At 44.2% G+C, this 23,728-nt stretch overlaps 1 protein-coding gene across 3 annotated transcripts in view; it reads right to left on the reverse strand.

Moving 5' to 3' along the window:
• The window catches only part of NCAPG2 (non-SMC condensin II complex subunit G2), a 327,980-nt gene that overhangs the window by 200,019 nt on the left and 104,233 nt on the right, over positions 1 to 23,728 (reverse strand). For all 3 annotated transcript variants that reach the window (XM_029588506.1, XM_029588507.1, XM_029588508.1), the window contains 2 exons: positions 19,031 to 19,210; positions 8,547 to 8,699 (listed from right to left, as the gene is read on the reverse strand). In XM_029588506.1, the coding sequence (XP_029444366.1) occupies positions 8,547 to 8,699; positions 19,031 to 19,210 (333 nt within the window). The remainder of the gene's footprint in view (positions 1 to 8,546; positions 8,700 to 19,030; positions 19,211 to 23,728) is intronic.

Below are 23,728 nucleotides of genomic sequence, written 5' to 3' on the forward strand. Positions count from 1 at the left end.
CTAGGAGAACTATCCTTAACTTTTCTTAATTTCAAGAGAATTGTGTCTCTCAGGTCCAGGAGGATTTTGAACACCATGATCACTTTGGAAGCAAGAAAGAATGAAAGTAAATCTGCATAGGTATAATCACAGTTGTTTCTCTCCCCAGCCTCTCCTCTTCTGATGCAACTCCTCTCTTCTCTATCCTGCCAATGGAGCTCCTGTCCAGTCTATCATTTGGAAAGGTGATCTACAAATCTACCTATCCACCCCTTGATTTAGGTTCTCACTGCTACCTCAAAGTTATTCAAACTAGACCTAGTAAGATGCAATTCATACTCCTGACTTTTGCCCATTAACGGAGTAGGACTCTTCCAATTTATACTGTGGAACATACTGGGCAAAATCTGCATGTCATTCTACAACTGATGCGCATTGTACGTCATATAAACCTAAAACATGCAATGAGCACAGAATTTTGATAAACTCCCAAGAAAATACAATCTCAAACTCCTCGCAGACACATAAGTCTTTATACTCTCCCGTCTAGAAGACTGGATCAGCTCAGATACTGGTGGTAAAATCCTAGTGCTGTCTATTCCCACTGACTAGGGGTTTACCACTTGAAGTTCACTGCCAACTTTCTTCAACTCCTTCCTTGAGTTTTCAGGGCATTTGCTTCAACTCAGCTGGTATTTCTTTCAACTTGTAGGCATATTCTTGTGCAAAGAGCTTAAGATGTTGAGGACCTCTTCAGCAAGACCTGGTCACCAGCACCATGATCAGCTCCACGGACCCTGTATCAAGTCTTAGAGGCCAGTTTCGAAGAGCTGGACAAACTCCCAGCAAGGAAGACTTCAAAACCCAAACTTTTCTGGGTGCATCTTAGCTCAGATCTCACAGCCAGAGTCATTATGTTCTTGGTTCCAGACATTTGTAGCAAACTTTGTGATGAACAGTAATAGATATATTTTTGTTGCACTTGGGACAGAACTTGAAGCTACTGGCCTGCTTCTCAGACATGGGAAAAAGTCAACATGAAATCAAATTATGAAATTTTCCAGGAGTGAATAAAGTTGACCCAAAGAAGAAAGACTTTAGGCCAAGGAGCCTGCCAGCGTGGTAGTGCTGAGAAGGCAAAAAAGTTAAGGGGAAACTTTGAGGTAGATTTTGCCAAGTCAAAAAGAAGAATTCTTCAGAACAAAAAATCTGTCAGGCAGCAGGAAAATCATGTCTGTTATGCATGATGTACAACGAGGAACAGACGTGAGCCACTGGGTTGCTAAAATGCACGAACTGCCACATCTGAACAGAGAAGCTTCATGTCTAATCAGCTTCAATGCATGGTCACTCACGTGTCTTCAAAGAAGGAGTAGAACTTTGACTGATAAAATGGGATTCAGTAGTGTCATCAAGGAAGGAATGAACAAATTTTAATAAAGAAAGAAAAAGAAATAGATGGGGTACAATGGTGTCTCCATTGGGTGAGACGGAAGGGATGGCAGTCTCATCAGAAGGTGGATGAGACAAGGAAAGTGCAGGGCTCAATGAAGTGTGCAAAGCATAGGGGCATAAACTAGAGGCACTGGAGATTATAGGGCCCAGTATGAGTGGCAAATAAGGAAAGGGGATAGTGAGGACAAGAAATGGCACACAGATCACCTCCCAAACTCTACTACCAGCTTCCTATGTCCATCTGCTGCTGGCTCTGCCAGCATGCATGGAAGTGTACATGTTCAGTGCTAAGTGACAGGCAGCTTGTAATAAAGATTAAAGGCCATGGCTTCTGAACTCTAAAAATGGCCCTGAGACACAATTCAGCAACTTCTGACTTCCCTTTTGAATGGTTGATTTTTCATATAATGCTAGTAAAGCATTTATCTTAGATTTTCAGAGGGGTGATCCATAAGGTTCAATATTGTCCTTTAAAAGTAAGCCTGGTAACTTTTCTCCTTCAGTTCTTAACCATTCTCTTATCAGAGACCATATGCACTATATAGACTCGCTTGTGGCTATTCTTCTTCAGTAACTTACAGCAGCTAAAAGAATCACCCTAAAGTCACTTTGCTACCTTATCTATATAAATACAAATGTAAACGTTCGTTGTTCAAAATCTTAAATCTCCGAAAGTTCTTCACCGATTGCTTTGAAATTTTGACACAACATTGCATTCGAATACGCACGTGTTTTTATATACCTATATTATATAGATGTCACACCTGTGACAGGTAAAAACATGCTTTTTTGGAAAAACAGTGCCATCTGTTGGACGTAAAAGCAACACACACTATCTACAATATAAATAGGCTCTGACCGACGGACCACAAATGCACAGTAGAGAGCAGCTCTACCGCGCATATGCGGACCATACAGCTCTGTGCTACGTGCTGGGTGTCACAGAGAGGAGGAGGAAAGGGCAGGTGAGTCGCCGCTCCGAGAAACGGGCTCAGCCCGTTCCTCCGCCGCTGGGGAAGGGGGGAGGGAGTAGGAATTGCCGGACAATTACACAAAGGAGGAGGAAAGGGTAGAAGAGTCGCTGAGCCAGTCCATCCACCGCCGGGGAAGCGGGGGAGGGAGTTGGGATGGCCGGAGCAGAGCAAATGCAATAAAAAGCAGCTGTGAAGAGATCACAAGCAGCTGCAGCAGTCAAAGTGCAAAGAGCTGAACAGAGAACAGCTCACCCTCCTCCCCCGCCCCCTGAGTCCCGCAGATAAGGAGAAGCCAAGTAAATATTCCAACAACTGTGGGGGGAGGGGGAAGGCAGTGCTGTCAAGCCGCCCATGGGTCTCAGCCACCACGGGAAGAGTTTACATGGGCATCGCTCCACCCCCACTCCCAGCAAACCACTGTCATGAAAGTGAAAGCCAGAGCCCTGCTCCCTCCTCCCTCTTAAGCCCCCGATCGCATTTCTTAAAGGCACAGGTCTCCCAGAAAGAGCAAAGTAAGCTAGGCAATGTGTCCCAAATCTGTTGCAGTGCCTGCCGCCTGTCCTTTGCGAAGGGGGGGGAGATGGAGTGTTTTCCTCACTCTCCCAGACACAACAGGCATGAGAACTTTGCAAGCTCTTGCGAGTGCAGAGCAAAGACTTTGGTGGAGAGGGGACAAAAATATCGCCTGTTTTAACTGTGTGAGAGAGGTGTGTTAATGTGCGCTGAAGACGAGTGTGAGTGCCAGAGAGAGCGTGAAACTATGTGAGGGATTGTGTATGTGTGTGAGAGGGATTGGGCATGCGTATATGAGGGACAGAGGGAGAGTGTATGTGCAAGAGAGAGAGAGAGCGAGAGGGAGGAAGTCTATGTAGGGGGCTGTATGAGAGAGAGAGTCTCTACCCCCCACCCCCCACTTATAGGTTAGAGTGGAAGGGGTTGAGTGTAGAGGGGAATGGGAGAGCAAATTTGTTGGGGCCTGTAAGGATAGAGTGAAATGGGTCTGAGCGTGTCCCTCCGCCACCGGGGAAGGGGGGAGGGAGTTGGGATGGCAGGACCATTACGCCTTGCGAGATCCCCCTCAGCCACCGCTGCCACCTCTGGCCCTTCATGGTGCTGGGGGGGGGGGGGGGGGGGGGGGGAGTGGAGCAAAGACGTAGGAGGAGAGGGGACAAAAATCTCACCCGTTTTAACGGGCTTAACGGCTTGTACTAAATATTTTACGACTCCATTTCAATGTTTCCGATTGCATTGTTAAATTGAATTTTCATAGATTTCGATTTATTTTCATTTTGATTTAATTATTTCGTGTGACATTATGTTGGAATTGAGCTGTGTCGTTTACCATACCATTCATTTACTGAGTATAGTTTATTTTTTTTCTTTTTTCATTTCTAGAATTATGCGGTTTACATCTAGACATGGATTGCTTCTCACATGGACAATTTTATGTTATGTGTTCTAGAGTCGGCAAACCAGATAATCTCTATATCTGCACAGACAATGGAACAACAAAAAATATTGTATACCCACAAGCACTGTGAAATTAAACATATTAGAAACGTGCGCTCTCTCTTTTCCATTTAACCAGACTGATCCACAGCAACGCGTGGCCGGGTACAGCTAGTATACATATATGGAGCAGAAGACTGTACAAGGCAAAGTCACTGCATATATCTTAGCAGCACTATAAAAATGGTAAATAAATTTATATTAGACAAAGAGGTCTCCGAGATCGAAATTTTAGCCACCATTAAAGCTTTAAAATTAGGGAAATCAACGGGATTGGACGGGTATACGGGGCGCTTTTATAAGGTTTTTGCGCAACAGCTGGCGCCCATCTTGGCCAATTATTATAAGGGGTTGCGGCATGAGGGGGTTCTTTCCTCGGCAGCCAACACTGCGGGGATTACGGTGTTAATTAAGCCTGGGCGCGATCCCACACTTTGTAGTTCCTACCGCCCAATTTCTTTAATTAATTTGGACCTCAAAATATTGGCCAAAATCCTGGCCATTAGACTGAACGGGTTTATTGCAGAATTGATTCATCCCAATCAGGCGGGATTTATCCCAGGGAGGCAAGCAAGTGACAATATCCAAAAGATCATGGATGTTATATGGTGGGCGAAAAAGAAGGGCCATGCGGCACTGGCGTTATCTATTGACGCAGAGAAAGCTTTTGATAGGGTCCACTGGCCCTATCTTTTTTCTGTCTTGCGGAAAATGAACTTTGGGGAACCTTTTCTGCGGTGGATAGAGCAATTTTATACGCAGCCCAGTGCCCGTATTAAAGTTAATGGCGGCTATACGGATTCTTTCCCGGTAAGGAGAGGGACGCGAAAGGGTTGTCCGTTGTCCCCCCTCTTATTCGCCATCTTTCTTGAACCACTGGCTATTAAGATACGGGGTGCCGCTAATATTAAAGGGGTTGATGTGGGTCAGCTTTCGACCAAAATGTCTCTTTATGCTGACGATATTCTGTTTACTGTTACTGATCCGGTGTCGTCACTACCTCCTCTGATTGCTGAGATGGAATCCTTTGGACGGGTATCCGGTTTTCGGATGAATTGGGACAAATCCGAGATTCTGAATATTAATGTTGAGCCTTCATTAGCGACTAAGCTCCGCAGACAGTACAAATTCAAGTGGGCACAACAAAAAATAAAATACTTGGGCATATACCTAAGTGTAGATACGAATATGTTTCAATTAAATTATGAAGCCTTATGGGCTCGAATATCTCTAGATCTGGAGGAGTGGAACAGATATCGGATTTCATGGTTGGGGCGCATTGCGGCAGTCAAGATGATGGCGCTACCTCGGCTGCTGTATTTATTCCAATCTCTGCCTATTCCAGTGCCGAAACAGGCTCTCCTTAAATGGCAAAATCGGATCTTGAAATATATATGGGGAGGTAGGAGACCGAGGGTTGCCAGGTCAACCATATATCGGTTTCGGGGACAAGGAGGATTGGGAGTTCCACATTTGGAACGATATTATTTAGCGGCTAAGTTTAAACTGATTGTAGATTGGCATAGAACACGAGAAATAAAACCTTGGATACAATTTAGTCAGCAACTCTTAGCTGACATTCCCCCTTACTAGCTTTATATGGCAGCCCTCCTCATCATGGCAGCTCTGTCCGGGAGAGGTGTTACCGCCATCCATGAGACTTCTTTTGCAGGTTTGGGCAGCCAATCGACACTTACTAGTGGGTACCACGGCTTATCACCAGAGAACTTACTTATATGCGAATTGTAAGTTTCCGGCCGGATTTACCAATCCCGCCTTTAGGGAGTGGAGACAGAAGGGAATAGTTACTTGGAGTTCCTTATGGGGTGGAAGGGCTCTCTTACCTTTCTCAGAGCTACAGACTAAATTTGGCTTATCCCGGGAAGCTATTTATTTATTTATTTATTTCACATTTTTCTATACCGAGCTTCATGGTTGAATACCATATCAGATCGGTTTACATCGAACGAGGGATAGAAACTTGTAACCAAAAAACAGAACAATAAGTTATAATCAGAAAGAGAGCAAGAAAGTTACATTGAACAAGGACTATAAACTTGGAGGCTTTACAGCTTGGAAGTAAATAGAGTAAAAAAAAGGCCCGAGCAGGGCCGTAACTTAAAACACAAAAGTCATAATGAAAGCTATCTTTCCATACCTACAATTGCGTCACTTTGCGCTAACTCACATGCTACCGGCTGTGTTTCTCCAAGGTAAAACAGCTTTTGAAGAACTAGGTGACAAGCGGATCAAGCTCCGCACTTGCTGTCTCAGATTTATTCCTTATTGGGTACTCAATCGTTCAATAAAACAAAACAAATGCTGGCTTGGGAAACTGATCTCCAATGCTCGCTTACGCAAAAGGAATGGGAGGGGATTTTTGGAAGATTAGGTAAGGGGTTGATAGCGGCCTCCATGAGGGAAAATGCTGTTAAGTTATTGTATCGATGGCACTATTGCCCGGTGCAATTACATAAGATGAAATGTTTAGCTTCTGATCTATGCTGGAGAGGATGCCATCAGCATGGTGACTACTTGCACATGTGGTGGACTTGTCCGAGGATTGTCGATTATTGGCGAGCAGTGAAGAAATGGCTCGGACAGCTTTTCTCGGTGCCGATACGACTTACTCCGGGCCAAGTGCTCCTGGGGCAGGAGGTGTTGACATTGGGTGGCCATGACAATCGCTTGCTCTCCTTCATTTTGACTGCAGCTAGATTACATCTTGCACAATTATGGAGGGCAGAGCACCTTCCCACACTTCGGGGGGTACAAGATAAATTAAAAAATATATATACCTTAGCCGAAATTACGGCGTTGCTACACAAAACATATGGGATATTCCTACAAACCTGGCGTAAATATAGGCAGTGGCAAATAGCTACCTAGCATATCATAGTACAGGTGGGTCTATGGGCATCTGTTCAACAGAGAAATTTATGGGCCTCGGCGACAGAATAGTGTTGGGGTAAGGGGGATTTCAAATGGGGGGGGGGAGGGGGGGACTGGATCAGTAATGAGACGTATAGATGTATAGCTGATGTTATAAGTTTTATTGATTGTTTACTTACACATACACATTACAAACGTTTGATTTGTATGTATGATTACATCTACTGTTGTCATTTCAAAGACCTGTTTTGTGTCGATATCATATGTACAATAAAAATTTAAATAAAAAAATAAAAAAATAAAAATGGTAAATAGCAAGTCATGAGCTGGTGAATAACCCTTCTTAACATTTGTAACTTTTGAATTAGGAATAATCTCTGTAGCTGTATAATGAGCAATATGTAGGTTAAGGAGCCTTTTTTCCTCCAGCAAATAGAACAGTGCTATATATTTGGTGCTTCTTTACTGAGCAAGAACTAAACAAGTTAATTCATTCATTCAATTACCTTTCTTGGTGCAGCTAATCAATTTTAGTTGAAGTAATTAACTAAATTTGTCATAGTTCTAAAATTGAAATTTCTAAAAGCTAAATGAAAAGAGTTGCAGCCCTACTTCACCATTCAAAACAAAATCCTGTGGTGTTTCTTACAACTAGACTGTACAACAGAATATGGAGATTTTCAGAGCCTTTCAAATATTTATATTCCTCTCCAACGATGAGGTGTGCACCTTTTAACATAGCATAAACAACTCAAAATTTTGGCACGTCTAATCAAAGGCAAGAGCTGGATGTACAGAAACAAAAGTTGTCCAAATGAAACGTGAGAAAAACACTTTCCAAAGAATAATTAGAAATCTTACATAAAAAGTTCTGTCATGTTAGGGCAATTCTTAGTACTGTAAAGATGTTAAAAAGGCTGGTCCAAGAAAAATGCTGTTATGGAGCCTCATTATGCATAAAGATAATGACTACTAACTGCATTTACAAATGATAGCACTGAAATGAAATTAACGGCCGGATTTTAAAAGGCCTTGCACACGCTGCACGAATTTTCAAAGAGGCTCGGCCACGAGCGTAAACCCTGGTACACGCACAAGTGCTGGGCCTCTTCAAAGGGGCAGGCCAGGACAATGCCACTGAATGCTGTCCCGAAGACTCGCGCACTGGCAGCCAGCCGGAGCGCGCAACTTACTTCAGCTCAGGTCCTGAAGTAAGTAGTAAAACAAAAAAAACAAACAAACAAAAAAAAGATATATAGGTAGGGTTTAGAGGGTGGGGAGGAGAGGGCAAGAGAGAGGGAGTTTATAAAATCGGTGCATCCATGTATGCGCACCGGGAACATGTGCACATGGACACACTCGTGTTATAAAATCTACCCTTAACTGAATATTGTCAGTTCACTACTACTACATAAAATTATACACACTCAAAAACATGACAGGGGTCTGCATGAGGAAACAAATAACTGCCCATTTACTTTTGCAACTGGTATTTTCCCTGGAACATTATGCAATCACAACTGGATTATCTACTAGAACTCCTAAAATTATCAAAGTAAATCTTTGTTAAACAATAGGATTGGTTGAGAACACAGTTTCGCAAATTAAAATTGCAACAAGATTGCTACTTGCAGCTTCCATTTTCTTCATCATGAAGCCGATGTATATCATTCAGACTAAATTGCCTTGCTCAATTTACATCTACAACAACTTCCTAGCAAGCTCTATTTATCCTACCTTAGCAGCTCGGACAGCTTTTAGTTTCAGCAGCATATCGACAAAAGCCACACGCACTTTCTCTGAATTGTCATGGAGACTGCATTTTACCAATGGCAGGAGCTGTTCCAGTAATGGGTGGCTTAGTCTGTTGTCTAAAAGTATGGGTAGACACTACAAAAGAAAAACAACAAAAGAAAAAAAAAAAGATGCATGCATGAAACATATTGCTTTGAAGAAAAAAAAAAGTACATTTCATGTGCCTGATTTTAGAGATTTTTTTTCAAAAGTCAAAAATCAGTGTAAAAAAATAGCCTTGATAAATCAAGCTCAATAGGTTGGAATTACTATACAAAAACAGATTTAACATAATTAATGCATGAAGAAAAGTCTTCTGCACAATCTTATATCTTTGGCATGCTAATCTTTAAAGTGGAATACAATCTTTAAAAGAATCCTTTTATCACACTGTAATAAACCAGTTATTTTCCTTAAATAAATTCTTATTTATCTTGTATATTTGACATTTTTATTTTAAAAAAACAACAAAAAAGAAAGCAAATGTTGCTTACCTGATGTAACAGGTGTTCTCACAGGACAGCAGGATGTTAGTCCTCACATATGGATGACACCACAGGATGGAGCCCAATCACGGAACACTTTTGTCAAAGTTTTTAGAACTTTGACTGGCCCCTACTGGGCATGCCCAGCAAGGCACCAACCCTGCGGCCAGCAGGGGTTCCCCTTCAGCCTTGTTTAAAAAGCTACAGGAAGTGCCGAAAAATAAAATAAACGTAACGAACCCAACACCGCGGGGTGGCGGGTGGGTTTCATGAGGACTAACAACCTGCTGTCCTGTGAGAACACCTGTTACAGGTAAGCAACATTTGCTTTCTCACAGGACAAGCAGGATGGTAGTCCTCACATTTGGGTGAGTACCAAGCTGAGGATGTCCGAGTATGCACCAAATGTACCCAAAGACGTGCAACAGGCACAACAACTGGGGTAGAAATTGGTAGAGGGCATCCTGAACCCTAACGGGCAGGCGGAAGGGTGTTGGTACGTCAAGTTGTGAATAGGTTATGCAGGATAGATTGGCTGAAGATGGAATCTTGTCTTCCGGCCTTGTCCAAGCAATAGTGGGCTGTAAAGGTATGGAGAGAACTCCAGGTGGCAGCCCTACAAATGTCAGGAAGTGGCACCGATAGTAGGTGTGCTACTGAAGATGCCATGGCTCTCACAGAGTGTGCTTTAACACGGTCTTGAAGTGGAATGCCTGCTTGCTGATAAATTTGTATATCAGAACTGGATAGGATTATAGAAGCCTTACTTCAACTACAGCTTCAACTAGGCTAGACTTCTTTCTTTTTTAAATTGAGCTTTCTTCATAGCAAAGCAGTGGCTAAATACAGGCAAAAGTAATTGCTGCTCTCACAGAGTACACTGTGATGGAGGCTAAAGGAATCTCAAAGAAAAACCTCTTCTGTGATAGACTTGCAGTAAAAGCAAGTTTTCTTACTGCAAATGGTGTTTTCTGTAGATAGCAGGAAACATGAGCCATGACACGTGGTAGTGCACCCCCCCCCCTGGCAGCACTGGACAGAAACCGTCTCTCCAAGTTATTAGAGCTTTTGCTCCTCTGAACATGTGCAGGGGGTCCCACAAACAGTCATCAGTGTAGCTCCTCAGTTCATTCCAAAGTAGTATGAAGAAGAGAGAGCCTGCTGTCCAGAGAGGACCACAGGCATCTCATATCTAATTCATCCTGCTCTACGGAAAACACCATTTACAGTAAGCAAACTTACTTTCTTCTGTCAATAAGCAAGGCTGAATTAGCCATGATTTGTGGGGAGTCCTATAGCAGAAGGTTGCTCATAGAATTCATTCCCTCACCTTTTCCTTTTTTTTTTGCAAACCGGACCTCACCATGAATTCAGACTATTTGACCTGAGTGTGCCATAGCACGGCATATCCCCACTGCACCATCTTGAGCAGTTAGGGAGTCCAGACAGTAGTGGGCAATTAAGCTTTGCACAGACGACCAGGTGGCAGCCTTGCAAATATCTTCAATAGGCATCCCTCTATGCACTATGGATGCAGCAGTCACTTGTACTTAATACGCCCTAACTGGGCTGGTGAGGTCTAAGGCAGTCGCTGGCATAGCATTGCTAAATGCAAACAGTTATTCAATTCGACAGAGTCCTTTTTAAAAAGGCCAAGCCAAGTCTGTTAGGATCATAGGAAATGAACAGCTGAGATGTCTTTCTGTACACGTTTGCGTACAGCGCTTGTAGTATGCCAAGGCTCATTTGCAATCAAGCGTATACCGAAGTTTCTCATCCTTATGCGAATAAGGCTTAGGGTAGAAGGTAGAAAGAGTGATGGGCTGATTCAAGTGATAAGTGGATATCACCTTTGGCAGAAACTTTGGATGGATTCGCAATACAATCTTACTGTGGTAGAACAGAAGGTATGACAGAAGGTGAACCAGTGCTTGAAGTTCACTTACTCGACATGCTGAAGTCACTGCCATGAGAAATAGCACTTTCCATGTCACGTGTTTAAGAGAGGCCGATTCCAGGGACTCGAATGGGGACGTGATAAGAGCTGCAAGCACAACATTAATGTCCCAGGGCACTGGAGACTTCATGACCGGACAATCTTACCAGTCTCTTCGCAAACTTTGATATCAAAGGGTGAATAGAGATGGGATGACTATCATCCCACAATGGTGCTCAGATAGAACTCTAACCAAAGTCGCCAGACCAGATTGAGATTGGTGAAGCAAGTAGTCTAGCAATACCATTGGTTCAGAGGTAAAGGAATCCACCCTTCATGAAAAACACCATCGTGCGCAACAGTCCCAATATGAAGGAGTAACTACGTCGAGATAAAAGCTTAAGTGCTGAGAGAAGCACCTCTTTAACTGGTTTCAAAAGGACAAAATGACTCAGGACTGCACACTCAATCTCCATGCTGTTAGACAAAGATTACAGCACTGGGTGTAGGAGATGTACCTCCTTCTGTGTCAAGAGAGTGGGGCTGTTTCCGAGTGTGATAAGAGGTTTGACAGAGAAAACCACGGCTGTTTAGGCCAGTATCATCTGGGCTTGATCTCGGATGATTTTTTGAATGGTGCAGGCAATAAGTGGAGCGGTGGAAAAGCACACATGATGCCGTCTCCCCAAGGCAGCAGGAAGGCATCAAGGGCTTGTCTCCGAAGACTGAATATCACTGAACAGAACCAATCCAGTTTCCTGTTGGTGTCTGTATTTATTTATTTATGTAGCCAATAGGTCTATCCAAGGTGTTTCCCTACAGTGGAAGAAATGGTCAATCACAGTCGATCTAGTAACCACTCATGTGGGCAGAATATTCTGAGTCTGTCCGCTTCCGTATTGCGTATCCCTGGGACATACATCGCTTGTAGAAAAACTTGATGTATCATTGCCTAGTGCCAGATGTGTAGGGTCTCTTGGCGCTCTAAGATCCTATGCCTCCTTGTTTGTTTACTTAAAACATTGATTGCCATTTTCACTGAGCACATGACTGAGCACATGACTGAAGGCCCTGAGGGGGTGGTGAATGGCTCGAAGTTCCAGTAGGTTTATTTGGAGCTCTCTCTCTGGTACCAACTAGAAATCCTGTATCTTTAAGGGTCCAGTGTGAGCTACCCACCCTGTCGTGGAGGCCTCAGTGGTCAGGATAATTTGATGAAGGATGTGGTGCAGGGGAGTACCCGACTCGTAGTGGCTTAGCTGGAGCCACCAATGAAACTCCTGAGCCATTTCTACAGGCACTTATTTTGGTGTGGAGGGGTTGGAGACAATGGTTCCATTGTATTCTTGGTCCCCGTAATAGTAGTCACATGTGCAAGCGGGTGAATAGTACTATGTGAATGGCTGCGGAGAGGTGTCCCTACAATCTTAGAACCAGCCAGGCTGTAGTGCAGCAAGTGTTTAGCAGAGAGGCAGCCAATCTCCAAAGACTGACCACTCTGGCCGGAGGTAGGAAAGCTCTGGTTAAAGAGGTGTCTATGAGGGCTCCTATGAATTGAAGCCTCTGTGCTGGAACCAGGACCGACCTCTCAAAGTTGACTAGGAATCCTAGTGACTGAAAGAGACCAAAAGTAGAAGAAATGTGATTGCGGAGGGCCTCCTGAGACAGGGCCACTATAAGCTAATCGTCCAGATAGGGAAACACCTGGATCCCCTGACGTCTGAGGTGTGCTGCCACCATTGCTAAACACGTCGTGAAGACTCTTACAGCAGACAAGAGGCCAAATGGCATCACTTTCTATTGGTAATGATTGTCTTCCATCTTGAAGCAGAGGAAGTGCCAATAAGATGGGTAGATGGGAATACAAGCATAATGTCTTTCAGATCCAAGGAGCATATTCAATTGCAGTGTTGAAGAAAAGGGAAGATGGTTCCCAGGGAAAGCATTCTGAATTTCTCCTGCCAGATATGTTTGTTGAGGTTGTGAAGATCCAAAATGGGGCATAGCCCCCCTTCTTATTTATTTGTTTTTATATACAGACATTCAAAAAATCTCATCGTTTACAGATCATAGTAAAAAATAAATACGAAAAATAAAATAACAATAAAATTAAATTAAAAGAAAACAATAAAATGCCTAATACTGATATGTCATCGATTATACCCTATATCATATCATTAAATAAAATGTTAAAATACAATAAAATACATAAAAATTAAATAAAACAACAAATTAACAGAATTGTATAATCAAGGTTACTGATAAGGCATATTATTGGATAGTTAAGTGAAAGCTTGTTGGAATAGCTATGTCTTGATACCCGTTTTGAATATTTTGGCATTGGGTTCTAGTCTGAGTTCCTGTGGCAGCGAGCTCCATAATGTTGGACCTGCAATTAATAGGGCTCTTGATCTGACAGAGTTGAGATGTGCTGACTTTGGTGATGGGATGGGCAATGTTCCTTTGCTGGCTAATCTTGTAGCTCTTTGGGGTGTATGGAAATGCAGTGCTGCTTGGGGATGAGGAAGTACTGTGAACAGAATCCCATGGGGACTTGCAATATTGGAACCTCCTGGATTGCAACTTGTTGCAGGAGTTTCTGAACATAGAGACCCAGGAGAGGTGTCTGGCTTGGGTCAGCTGGAGGGATAACATGGTGTGTAGCTGGCAGGGTCAAGTTGAAAACTAGACATTAGCTTTGCTCTACTATGCTCATCACCTATTGGTCGCTTGTGACTTGCTTTCACGCTGGAAGGAAGAAGTAGATCTTCACTCCTACTTGAGACGTTAGAGCTGTTGGCAGAAAGGTCAAAAACTGGGCACTGGATTTGTAGGCTGTTGCTGTTGTGGCTGCCTTTGCTGTCGGCGTTCCCTAGGACGCATGAGGAGTTGGACCTTGTGAAGTTTGCCTGGTCTGTGGTAAACGAGGAAGTCAATATTGCTGATATAGCCTGTATGGCTTTCTGGAGTAATAAGGCCTCTTGTAGGAGAGGTATGACCATCTGGCTGCAGTCTGAGAATCTCCAGAGGTTGAGAGGGATTTGACAGCAACATTTTGTTCTTTAATTTGGGATACTGTCTCGCTGAGTTTCTCCCCAAAGAGGAAATCCTTTAAGTAGAGAAGATTGGCCAGCATTTCATGATCATCATCGTGGATGGTGCTGGCTCGCAGCCAGGCTGTGCGTCAAACACCAATGGAGGCCGCTGACGCGTGTAAAGAAGTGTTGAAGACCTTATATAAGGAAAGCAGCAAGTGCTGTATGGCTTCCTCTAGGTCAAGCAAGAGTGTGGGAGTTATCGGTTCACCTGATTCCTCTGATGAAGGGCTTGAGGTTCTGGATGTATTTGTATATTTACTTGACCATGTAGAATTGGTATTGAGTTACCCAGGTCATGTAAGCATGGATCCCTGGAAAACTTTCTTGCCACATTGGTCTAGCAATCAGTTATCCTTCCCCAGAGGTGTGTTGGAGTGAAGCCAGGCCTTTTTTGCTCACTTTATAACAAACTTGACAACCACCGAATTGTGTGGAAGCTAGATGATCCCATACCCAGGGGTTTTCTTCATGCAGAATTTAAGATTGATCTTCCGGACCACTATGGGCCCTGAGAAGGGCTTCTCCCTCATCTTTAACAGCACTGTGGCAAGCACCTTATGTGTGGGCAGCGCCATTGGCTTTGAAGAAATATCCAAGAATTTCAGGATACCCAGTACCTCCAATCTTGGGTCTGGATCCTTCTGAACTCTACCTTCAATGCAGTTCCCATCTTCTCCAAAGCGGGAGCAGGTGAGATCCTCTGATGGAGAAGTGTGATCAGGCGGATCCAGGGCTGGGTCCGAAGGGATGACTGTGGAGCTGCTCGGGGACTCCCCAGGTGAAAATGGAACAGATCAAGCAGGCTAAGGTGATCTTTGTGGGCTTCATAGAGAGAGAAAGTGAGGCAAGGTAAGATTTTGGCCCCCGGGTGGCAAGAAGAAGATCCGAGCACTGGGCGGGTGACCTCGGATGAGCTCCAGGCTTGACCCGTTCTGGAGAAGCTGGCATAATTGGACAGGCTGGAGGCAACATCGAAGGCTCCGGTAATGGAAACAAGGAGGAAAAGAATGTATTTCCATAATCTGGTCCATAGCCTGTTGTGAGCACTGCCCCAGCGTTAATGGAGGGGCATCCTTCTCAGAGACTAGAATGGGCTCTCCCTTGAGACCAAAGCAGCAATATAGAATACAAGGGTCCACAGTTTGCAGACGGAGATCCTGCGATAGAAACTGTGGCACCAGCAGAGCCTGGTGATTGGCAGTAGATCCAGAGAATTTCTCTGCTTCCTCATCTGGGTGAACTGGTAGTACAGAGTAGTGGAGATCTCCATGTCATGATCCTCGTGACGTCCCAGAACATGGCAATGAAGGAAAAGGATCGTGGTCATTGTCCGAACTTGTAGAGTGGCCAACTCACTATTCATGACTAGAGAGCTTCGGTCATGGAAAGAGTCAAAAGCTATGAAGTTTGCTTGGGACGCACCATAAATTTAGATGAGTACATCGCTTGTTTTGCATTGGCTGCTTTGAGGAATGCAACAAGTGCATCGATTTCAATACAGCACGTGGCCACACTTCAATGTGCGCCAGTTTCTTAAGTCCTTGGCGCTTCATGCATCGGGTACATCAATGCTTCATGCCTCAGAAGCTGCCAGTGCCTGGTGACAACACAATTTGTGTTGTGGGCACCTTCGGACAATGTTGCATCGATGGTTTTGCCTTTTAACTTGGCACAGATGCCATATGCATCACATGTGAGGTCTTCCTATACTTTGACCATGTATCCTCGACTCTGCCTCCAACACATCTTGATGCAGAGTTGAGGATACATGGTTCCCACAGTCTTGCTCTTGATCCCAAGTGTCACTACTGTTGGATGATCTACTTTGGTCACACCCTGATGTCAAGGGAGTTCGTACTGGACCTGAAGTCGCAAAGATTCAATCTTAGCTGCCCTGGTCCTTTGCACCCTCAGGGATATCAGTCTGCAGGAGCCGTGAGTAGCCTGAATCTGGTTGGGACCCAGGCACAAGTAACAGCAGTCATGGCCATCCATCAACATTATTTGATTGCAAGAGCAGGCCTTAAAGCCACTGTCAGCTCTCTTTGCCATCTTTCTTTTCTTTATCTTTTCCCTGATCCCAGTCAGAAGTAGCACTGAAAAGTGCTGTTTTGGGGCTAGTAAAAAAAAAAAAAAAAAAGGGTAGGAATGGAATGACGCCCGAGGAATTTGAGAGACAACAAAACACCGTCTGTGCAGACCACGGACAAAAAGACTAAGGTGCTATTCTGATGACGACTGTGCATGAGAACTCCCATGCATGCTCAGTAAAGGGAGCGCACTATCACAGATCATGGCTAATTCAGTCCTGCTTAACAATCAAAAAAACATGTACTGGCTACCGAACCTTTGCTGTGAGGGAAGGAGCTGCAATGGTGGGAGATCACTTTAAATAGGACAATGGCCCAAGAGCTTAGCCTCTTCAGTTTTATTTTTTAAAAGACATTTTAAATTAACACCTAACAATAACTAAAAAATTCTGCTTCACCATCAGAAGGTCTTCTCATCAGCTAGAGAATATAGGAATATAAAGGTTCTGCACATAGTATAAGTAGTTGTAGTGATAGCATATTAAAAAAAAAAAAAAGCAGTATTCTGCATCCATCAGCTGGAAGTAGGACAAACCCCAACATTCTAGACTAGTGTAGCAGAAAGACAAGGAAATAGGGTTTGCTGTGGACAGAAGGATGATGCAGCCATAATACATGGGCAACATCATGTATTGGAACTGCCATGCACCCAGCTCCCAGAGGTCAGTAAAGTTTTGCTGAGCATGTACAGGAGATCCCGCATACAGATGCTGCCTCATGAGCCCTACATTCTTTTCTAGAGCTTAATTTTTAGTAAAGTAGTCAACTTTCCAGAAGGTGGGTGGCACCATTTTCCATATTTCAGCTGGAGACTTAATCATCTCGCTAAGCCTGGATCTGTGACAGATCTGAGAACTGGCACCACAGTGGGAGAGGGAGAGAAGCCTTCCCAGACTTGTGGGAAAGAAGGTAAGAAGAATCCTGCCTCAACTTCTTACACAGAGCTCTGCTGCTCTCTCTCATGCCATGACTTCAGGATCTTACTCAAAGGCACTTTCTGCATTAGTCTCCATTTTCCAGGCACAGTACTGTTGTGCTCTCAGGGACATCCTACCACAACTGTAACAATTGAAGGTATCATGATCCAACCATAAGCAGTGATAGTAAACAGAATGTGTATCTGCAATGGACATCAGACGCCCATAAATACAGACCTTAAAACCGCTGACTGCAGCCTTCTTAGCTTTGGGCTTTTCCATTCTTTTTTTTGTTTTTTGTTCTAGAACTGAAAAGTTCTGATCAGGGGCTTGATTTTGCAACAAGGCAAAATCAAGCCAAAGAATCATCCAAAATAAAACCTTAAGAGAGAATGGGAATACATTTGAGTGGTAGCTCAGCAAAGATGGACAAGACAGTACGCGCAAGCAGGAACTCCCACACATGGCTCAGTAAAAAACTTTTACTAAGCTCTGAGAGCTGGGTCTATGTCAGCAGCATCAGATATCATGACCAACACGTACGTTATGGTTGATTTATGCCTGCTTGTCAACGGAAGCATGAGGTCTAAGTATTAATCTTGAATGGTAAAAATTCAGAATTGCAGCCTTGGTGCATCATTTATATTGATATCCCCTTTCTTAAGTATCTCCCTGTCTTAAGTATCAAGGAGTTCAATATGTGTTTTTAGATCTTATTCAATAGGAGAATTTTCTATAAATTAAAGTTGTTCCAGCTGATGTAAGGAATACTGACCTATAATTTTGGAGGTCCTATAGTAGTATATATGAATTTAATCTTTCTTGAAATTTGAATTCATAGAATTTCTCCACAATTATATAGTCTTTTTCTTCGAAATGTTTTTTTCTGAATTTTTCTCAGTTTTCCTGTATCAGGGATTAATATATAAATATGAACATTCAGGGGGAAAAAAGGAACTAGTTCTGACAGCTAACAGAACACCTCATATTGGCTGACTGCCTGTCAGACTTGTGGTTCTTTCATTCTAAGATCTAGCTGTAGAAGTTATATAACAAGTCTAACCATAGGCAGAAAAGCTGCTTTGGAATTTTCTGCACTGCCTTGAGGGATATACTGTTCAGGAATCAAAGGATACACATAATCATAATGACAGAAACATGTATTTCTTTTTTTTTCTTTTAGTAGCTCTATTACAAGATATGACTGTCCCTGCTTAGCAAAGGTTACCAACTGCTCTGCTTTCTGTAGATCAGTTTCTTCTAAGAGAGGGAGTGCCTTTCAGCTTTTTTCTCTGACTCCATCTGCTGGAAGGGAGACACAACCCAGCATTCTGGACTGATCCTGGTAAGTACAAGGAACCTTGATTTCTTTAGCAACTTTTAAGCTCAGCAGTTTCCTCTCTCTCCTTTGGGCTTCTAGCTGAATTGGAACCAGGACAGGAATCCTGGCACATTGAGCCTTCATTTGCAACTACCCTAGAATTTTCCCCGTTTTATATCTTCTCCCAAATCACTTTGCCCAGTCACGTGCAGCAACAGTCTTTGACTGGAGGCCATGCTCCAAGACTCTTTTAGTGACACTGCAGTCATGGGCCCTAAATCTAGCTCGTAGTTCTTGCCATAGTGTGATGATTGGGACTTCCCAGCTGTGATTACTGCCTCCAGATCATCCCATCCCACCTTTGGCTTAGGGAAGGGAAGACCTAATTGAGAATCAAATCCAGGTCTTCTGTATGGCACAGCACTGCCACTTGGCCCCCAGGCTGACCCCATAGCTACCTTTTTGAATGCATTATCTATGCTTTCTGATAATACCTGGACCTTATTGTTTGAGTTCATGCTATAAAGAAAACATAGCAAAAAATTTAAGCCACTACATTTTCAAATTTAAATGGTATTACCTTAAAAACCGAACATCGCACATCAGCTGAGCTGACATCAGAAGACAGATCCATAAGTATCTTTTTCACAAGCTCTGTAAGGATGGCAGGAGGAATCATTTCCCAGTATTTAGCAGTTATTTTACAAACACCAAGTACACCTGTAGATCGTACTAATGGATGTGAATCTTCTAAAAGGCTCTACAAATAAGGAAAAAAAGTTTAAAATCCCATTATGCTTAAATATTCTGACAATAGGTCTCTGTAGTAAATAATGCCAGTAGGAAACAATTTAGTGGCAATGACAACAAAAGCACAATGTACACAGAAATATGTGCTATCTCGTGTTCAATGCCAAAGATAAAGCAGAGTTGGTTACCTGTAACAGGTATTCTCCGAGGACAGCTGGATATTAGTCCTCACACATGGGGTGACATCATCGAATGGAGCCTGGCACAGAAAACTTGTGTCAAAGTTTCTAGAACTCTTACTGAGCCTCATTGAGCATGCTCAGCATGGATTATACCACACGTCCATGATGGACATTCTTATAAATATAGAATTCAAGGATAAAATAAAAAAGGAGAAGAAACCCATTCAGTGGAAACCCAACTCTGGGAATGGCAGGTGGGTTTCGTAAGGACTAATATCCTGCTGTCTTTAGAGAAAACCTGTCACAGGTAAGCAACTCTTCTTTCTCTGAGGACAAGCAGGATAATAGTCCTCACACATTGGGTCAAGCTCTAGCTACAGGCTGCCTTCCAATGAAAAAGGGGACCAAAACACCCAAACTAGGTGCCAACAGGCACAACAGGGCGCAGACAGACTGAACACAAATAATGGCCCCTAGGCGGGAACAGAGTTGGTTCTATACCTCAAGTAAGTTCCGAAGGACAGATAGGCCAAACCTACTGTCTCATTGGCCATCTCTATGCAAACAATGTGATGTGAATGTATGGAAAGAACTCCATATCACAGCTCTGCAGCTCTTCCCCAAGGCAACTACTCACAAGTTGGTCACCAACACTACCATGGATCGAACCGAATAAGCCTTGACATGGCCTCCAAGATGCAATCCTGCCTGGGCATAACAAGAGATGCAGTCTGCTAGCCAATTAGAAAGTGTCTGTTTTGCAATGGTGATGCCCAACTTATTCCTATCAAAAGAAACACAAAAAAAAGTTAGTTGAACTGTCTAAGGGCTTCTGTCTGCTTCAGATAGAAGGTTAAGGCTCTTTTGTAGTCCAAACTGTGCAGGGCTTGTTCACCTTTGTGTGAATGGAGCTTGGGAAATAATGTTGGCCGGATGATGGTATGGTTAAGATGGCATTCAGACACCACTTTAGGCAGGAACTTAGGGTGTGTATGCAGGACCACCCTGTCATGAAAACTTAGTATAAGGTAGATAAGTCACTAAGGCCTGGAGCTCACTGATCCTGCATGCTGAAGTGACATCAACAAAAATATGTCCTTCCAGGTCAGGTACTTCAGGTCACAGGAGCGCAGCAGCTCAAAGGGATCTTTCATCAGCTGAGCTACCACCACACTGAGGTCCCAAGACACAGTGGGAGGCCTTAGGAGAGGCTTTGAATGAAACAGGCTCCACATAAAACATAGAACTATAGCCTGTACAGAGATGGGGATACCATCTACACCATGGTAATATGCGCCAATTGCACTTAAGTGAACTCTAACAAAGTTGATCTTCAAGCCAGATTCTGAAAGGTGTAGAAAGTATTCAAGTAATTTTTATGTGGAGCAGGAGAAAGGATCTAGGTCCTTATGCTCACACCACATGGAAAGTTTTCTCCACTTCAGTCCATAGGACTTTGTAGTGAAAGGTTTTCTAGAAGTCACCAGGACCCAAGGCACATCTTCCGAGAGATTGAGCAGTTGCAATATTAAGCTCTCAACATCCAGGCTGTGAGCAATAGGGCTTAGAGGTTGGGATGTCTCAACCTGCTGCGACCCTGTGTGATGAGATTTGGGAAAGACCTCAGACTCATCGGTTTCCAGATGGACAAATCCTGCAGAAGTGGAAACCAGACCTGTCTCTGCCAATAAGTGGTTATGAGAATCATAGCCCCTTTGTCCTTGCAAAGCTTCAAGACAGTCTTCTCTACCAGTGAAGCTGGAGGTTACAGGTACAGAAGACCCTCACCCCAATGCCGGGCAAGGGCATCTGAGGCAGATTTGCCACATGTCCTGTAGAGGGAACAGAACTGAGGAAACTTCCTGTTCCAAGGCTCTGCAAAGAGATCCACATCCAAGCTTCCCCAGAGATTGAAGATCCAACTCACGATTCCTTGGTCCAAAGACCATTTGTGGGATCTGAAGGCACAACTCAGTCTGTATGCTATGACATTCTCTGTCCCAGCCAGGTACATAGCCCTGAGACCATCTTGAGCAGGGGTGGGCAAGTCCGGTCCTCGAGGGCTGCAAACCAGTTGGGTTTTCAGGATACCCCTAATGAATATGCATGAAATCGATTTGCATACAACTGAGGCAGTGTGTATGCAGGTCTGTCTCATGCATATTCATTAAGGATATCCTGAAAACCCGACTGGTTTGCGGCCCTTGAGGACCGGAATTGCCCACCCCTGATCTTGAGGGATAGAGTCCATGACCACATCTGGACTGCTTCCTGGCACAAGAGATGTGATCTCGTACCTCCCTGCTTGTTGACATACCACATTGTGACTTAGCTGTCGGTTTGGATCAGGACAACTTTGTTGGACAGCCGATCTTCTCTGAAAGCATATAGCACAGACCTGATCACCCAGAGCTCTAGGAAATTCAATAGAGATGCTCCTAGGTGGAGCAACACCTTGAGTGATGAATCCATCTATATGACCTCCCCAGCCCAGGGTAGACTTATCCATGGCGAGGACAATTTGGATAGGAGGACTTTGAAAGGAGATCCCCCACTCTAGATAAGAAATTACCCGCCACCAGGACAAAGAGTCCTGGAGAGACAAGGTGATTCGGATGTGATCCTGGAGGTTCTGCGTGGCCTGATGCCACTGTGACCTCAAGGTCCATTGGGCCTTTCACATATATAAACGTACTAAGGGAGTGACAAACTGTCAATCATATGGCCCAGCATCCTCAACATATGCCAAGATGACACCAGCTGGCTCTGTTGAATTTCTGCCACAATGGTCATCAGGATGATGGCCTTTTGTCGAGACAGGAAGGCCTTGGATTCAGCCGTGTCTAGCAGGGCTCCAATAAAGTTCAATTGAGGTGACAGGCTACGATGGGACTTGGGGTAGTTAATGACGAACCCTAGTGTTGCCACACCCAGATAGTCGAGTGCATGGACCCAGCAGCCCCTACCCTAGAGGCACTTTTAACCAGCCAAACATCTAGATAAGGGAAAACATGAATTCAGAGTCTGCAAAGGTGAATCGCCACCATGGCCAGGCATTTCGTAAAGACATGTGGGGCTGACACGAGCCCAGACAGCAGCACACAATACTGGAAATGTCATTTTCCCACTACAAATCAGATACTTCCAGTGACTTAGGAAGATCTTGATGAAAGTGTATGCGTCCTTCAAATTGAGGGAACATAGCCAGGCCCCTTTTTGCAAGAAGGGGGATCAAGGTGCCCAAAGAAACCATCTTGAACTTTTCTTTCTTGATGAATTTGTTCAAAGCCCTTAGGTCTAGGACAGGATGGAGTCTTCATGTTTTCTTTGCAATCAGGAAGTACCAGGAGTAAAATCCCCACCCTCTGGTGGAACAGGTTCAATCACTCTGGCCGTTAAAGAGGAGAGCACATCCTGATGTGCTACCGGCCCCCCAAAATGGGCTCTGGGGACAATTTGGCAGGGCATCCAATAGGTTCAATTAGTACCCTTGGCAGACGATAGACAGAACCAACTGGTCTGAATTACACTGGGCCAATGGTTCACAAAGTACCACAGTCTGCCCGCTACTGGCAGCTCCATTGCTTCGGATATGGAAGGCTGGGCTACACTCTAAGATTCAATCTAAACCCTATCCCTGAGGGGGAGGAACAAGATGGCTGCCTGAGCGGACGTCTCTTTCTGCTGCTCCGTTTGCAGATCTCCCTTTATCTTACCTTAACAGCATTATGCCTCATAAAAGGAAGGGGAAAGTTCGGGTTTTCCCACCCAAACCCTGCATTCCCTCGGACCAGCATTCCATCTTTGAATATGTCATCGCTACTCTGGATTTGAGGTCTTCAAGCCTCGGTGGCGTGGTGGGGAGAGGAGCTTCATTCTCACCTGGGGAGGTGTCCTTGAGCCCTCTGGACCCACGACCACTGCTGCTGGCTTCTCCTCTGGGCATCACCGACACTGCTGAGGCACCGGGTGATGACCTCACTGAGCAGTTTCAGTCGGATGGAGTTGCTGGCGTTCGCTCAGATCGGGTCCCGATTTCCTTCACTGCCTTACAGCCAGAGGCTCCCGTGGAGAGATGAGCAATTGGTGGAATCAGCTCCCCATTCCATCAGAGGGGAGCAGTTGTGTGGTTGGAACTGGAATTGAAGTGTCTCGGCCCCCTTTGAAGATTAAAAAACCGGTGGTCACTCGAGTCCCTTTGGGACTTAATTGCAGGTTGTCTCTCACATTCAATGAACAGTCCTGGCGCTTAGAGACGGACTCTCAAAGGCTGGACTTAGTTGCAAGAGACCATCAGCAGATACTCCAGGAACATTCTTCTTTCATTCAGGTTTTGAGTAATGATA

Source organism: Rhinatrema bivittatum, chromosome 2 (assembly GCF_901001135.1).
Source record: "Rhinatrema bivittatum chromosome 2, aRhiBiv1.1, whole genome shotgun sequence".
Taxonomy (NCBI): domain Eukaryota; kingdom Metazoa; phylum Chordata; class Amphibia; order Gymnophiona; family Rhinatrematidae; genus Rhinatrema; species Rhinatrema bivittatum.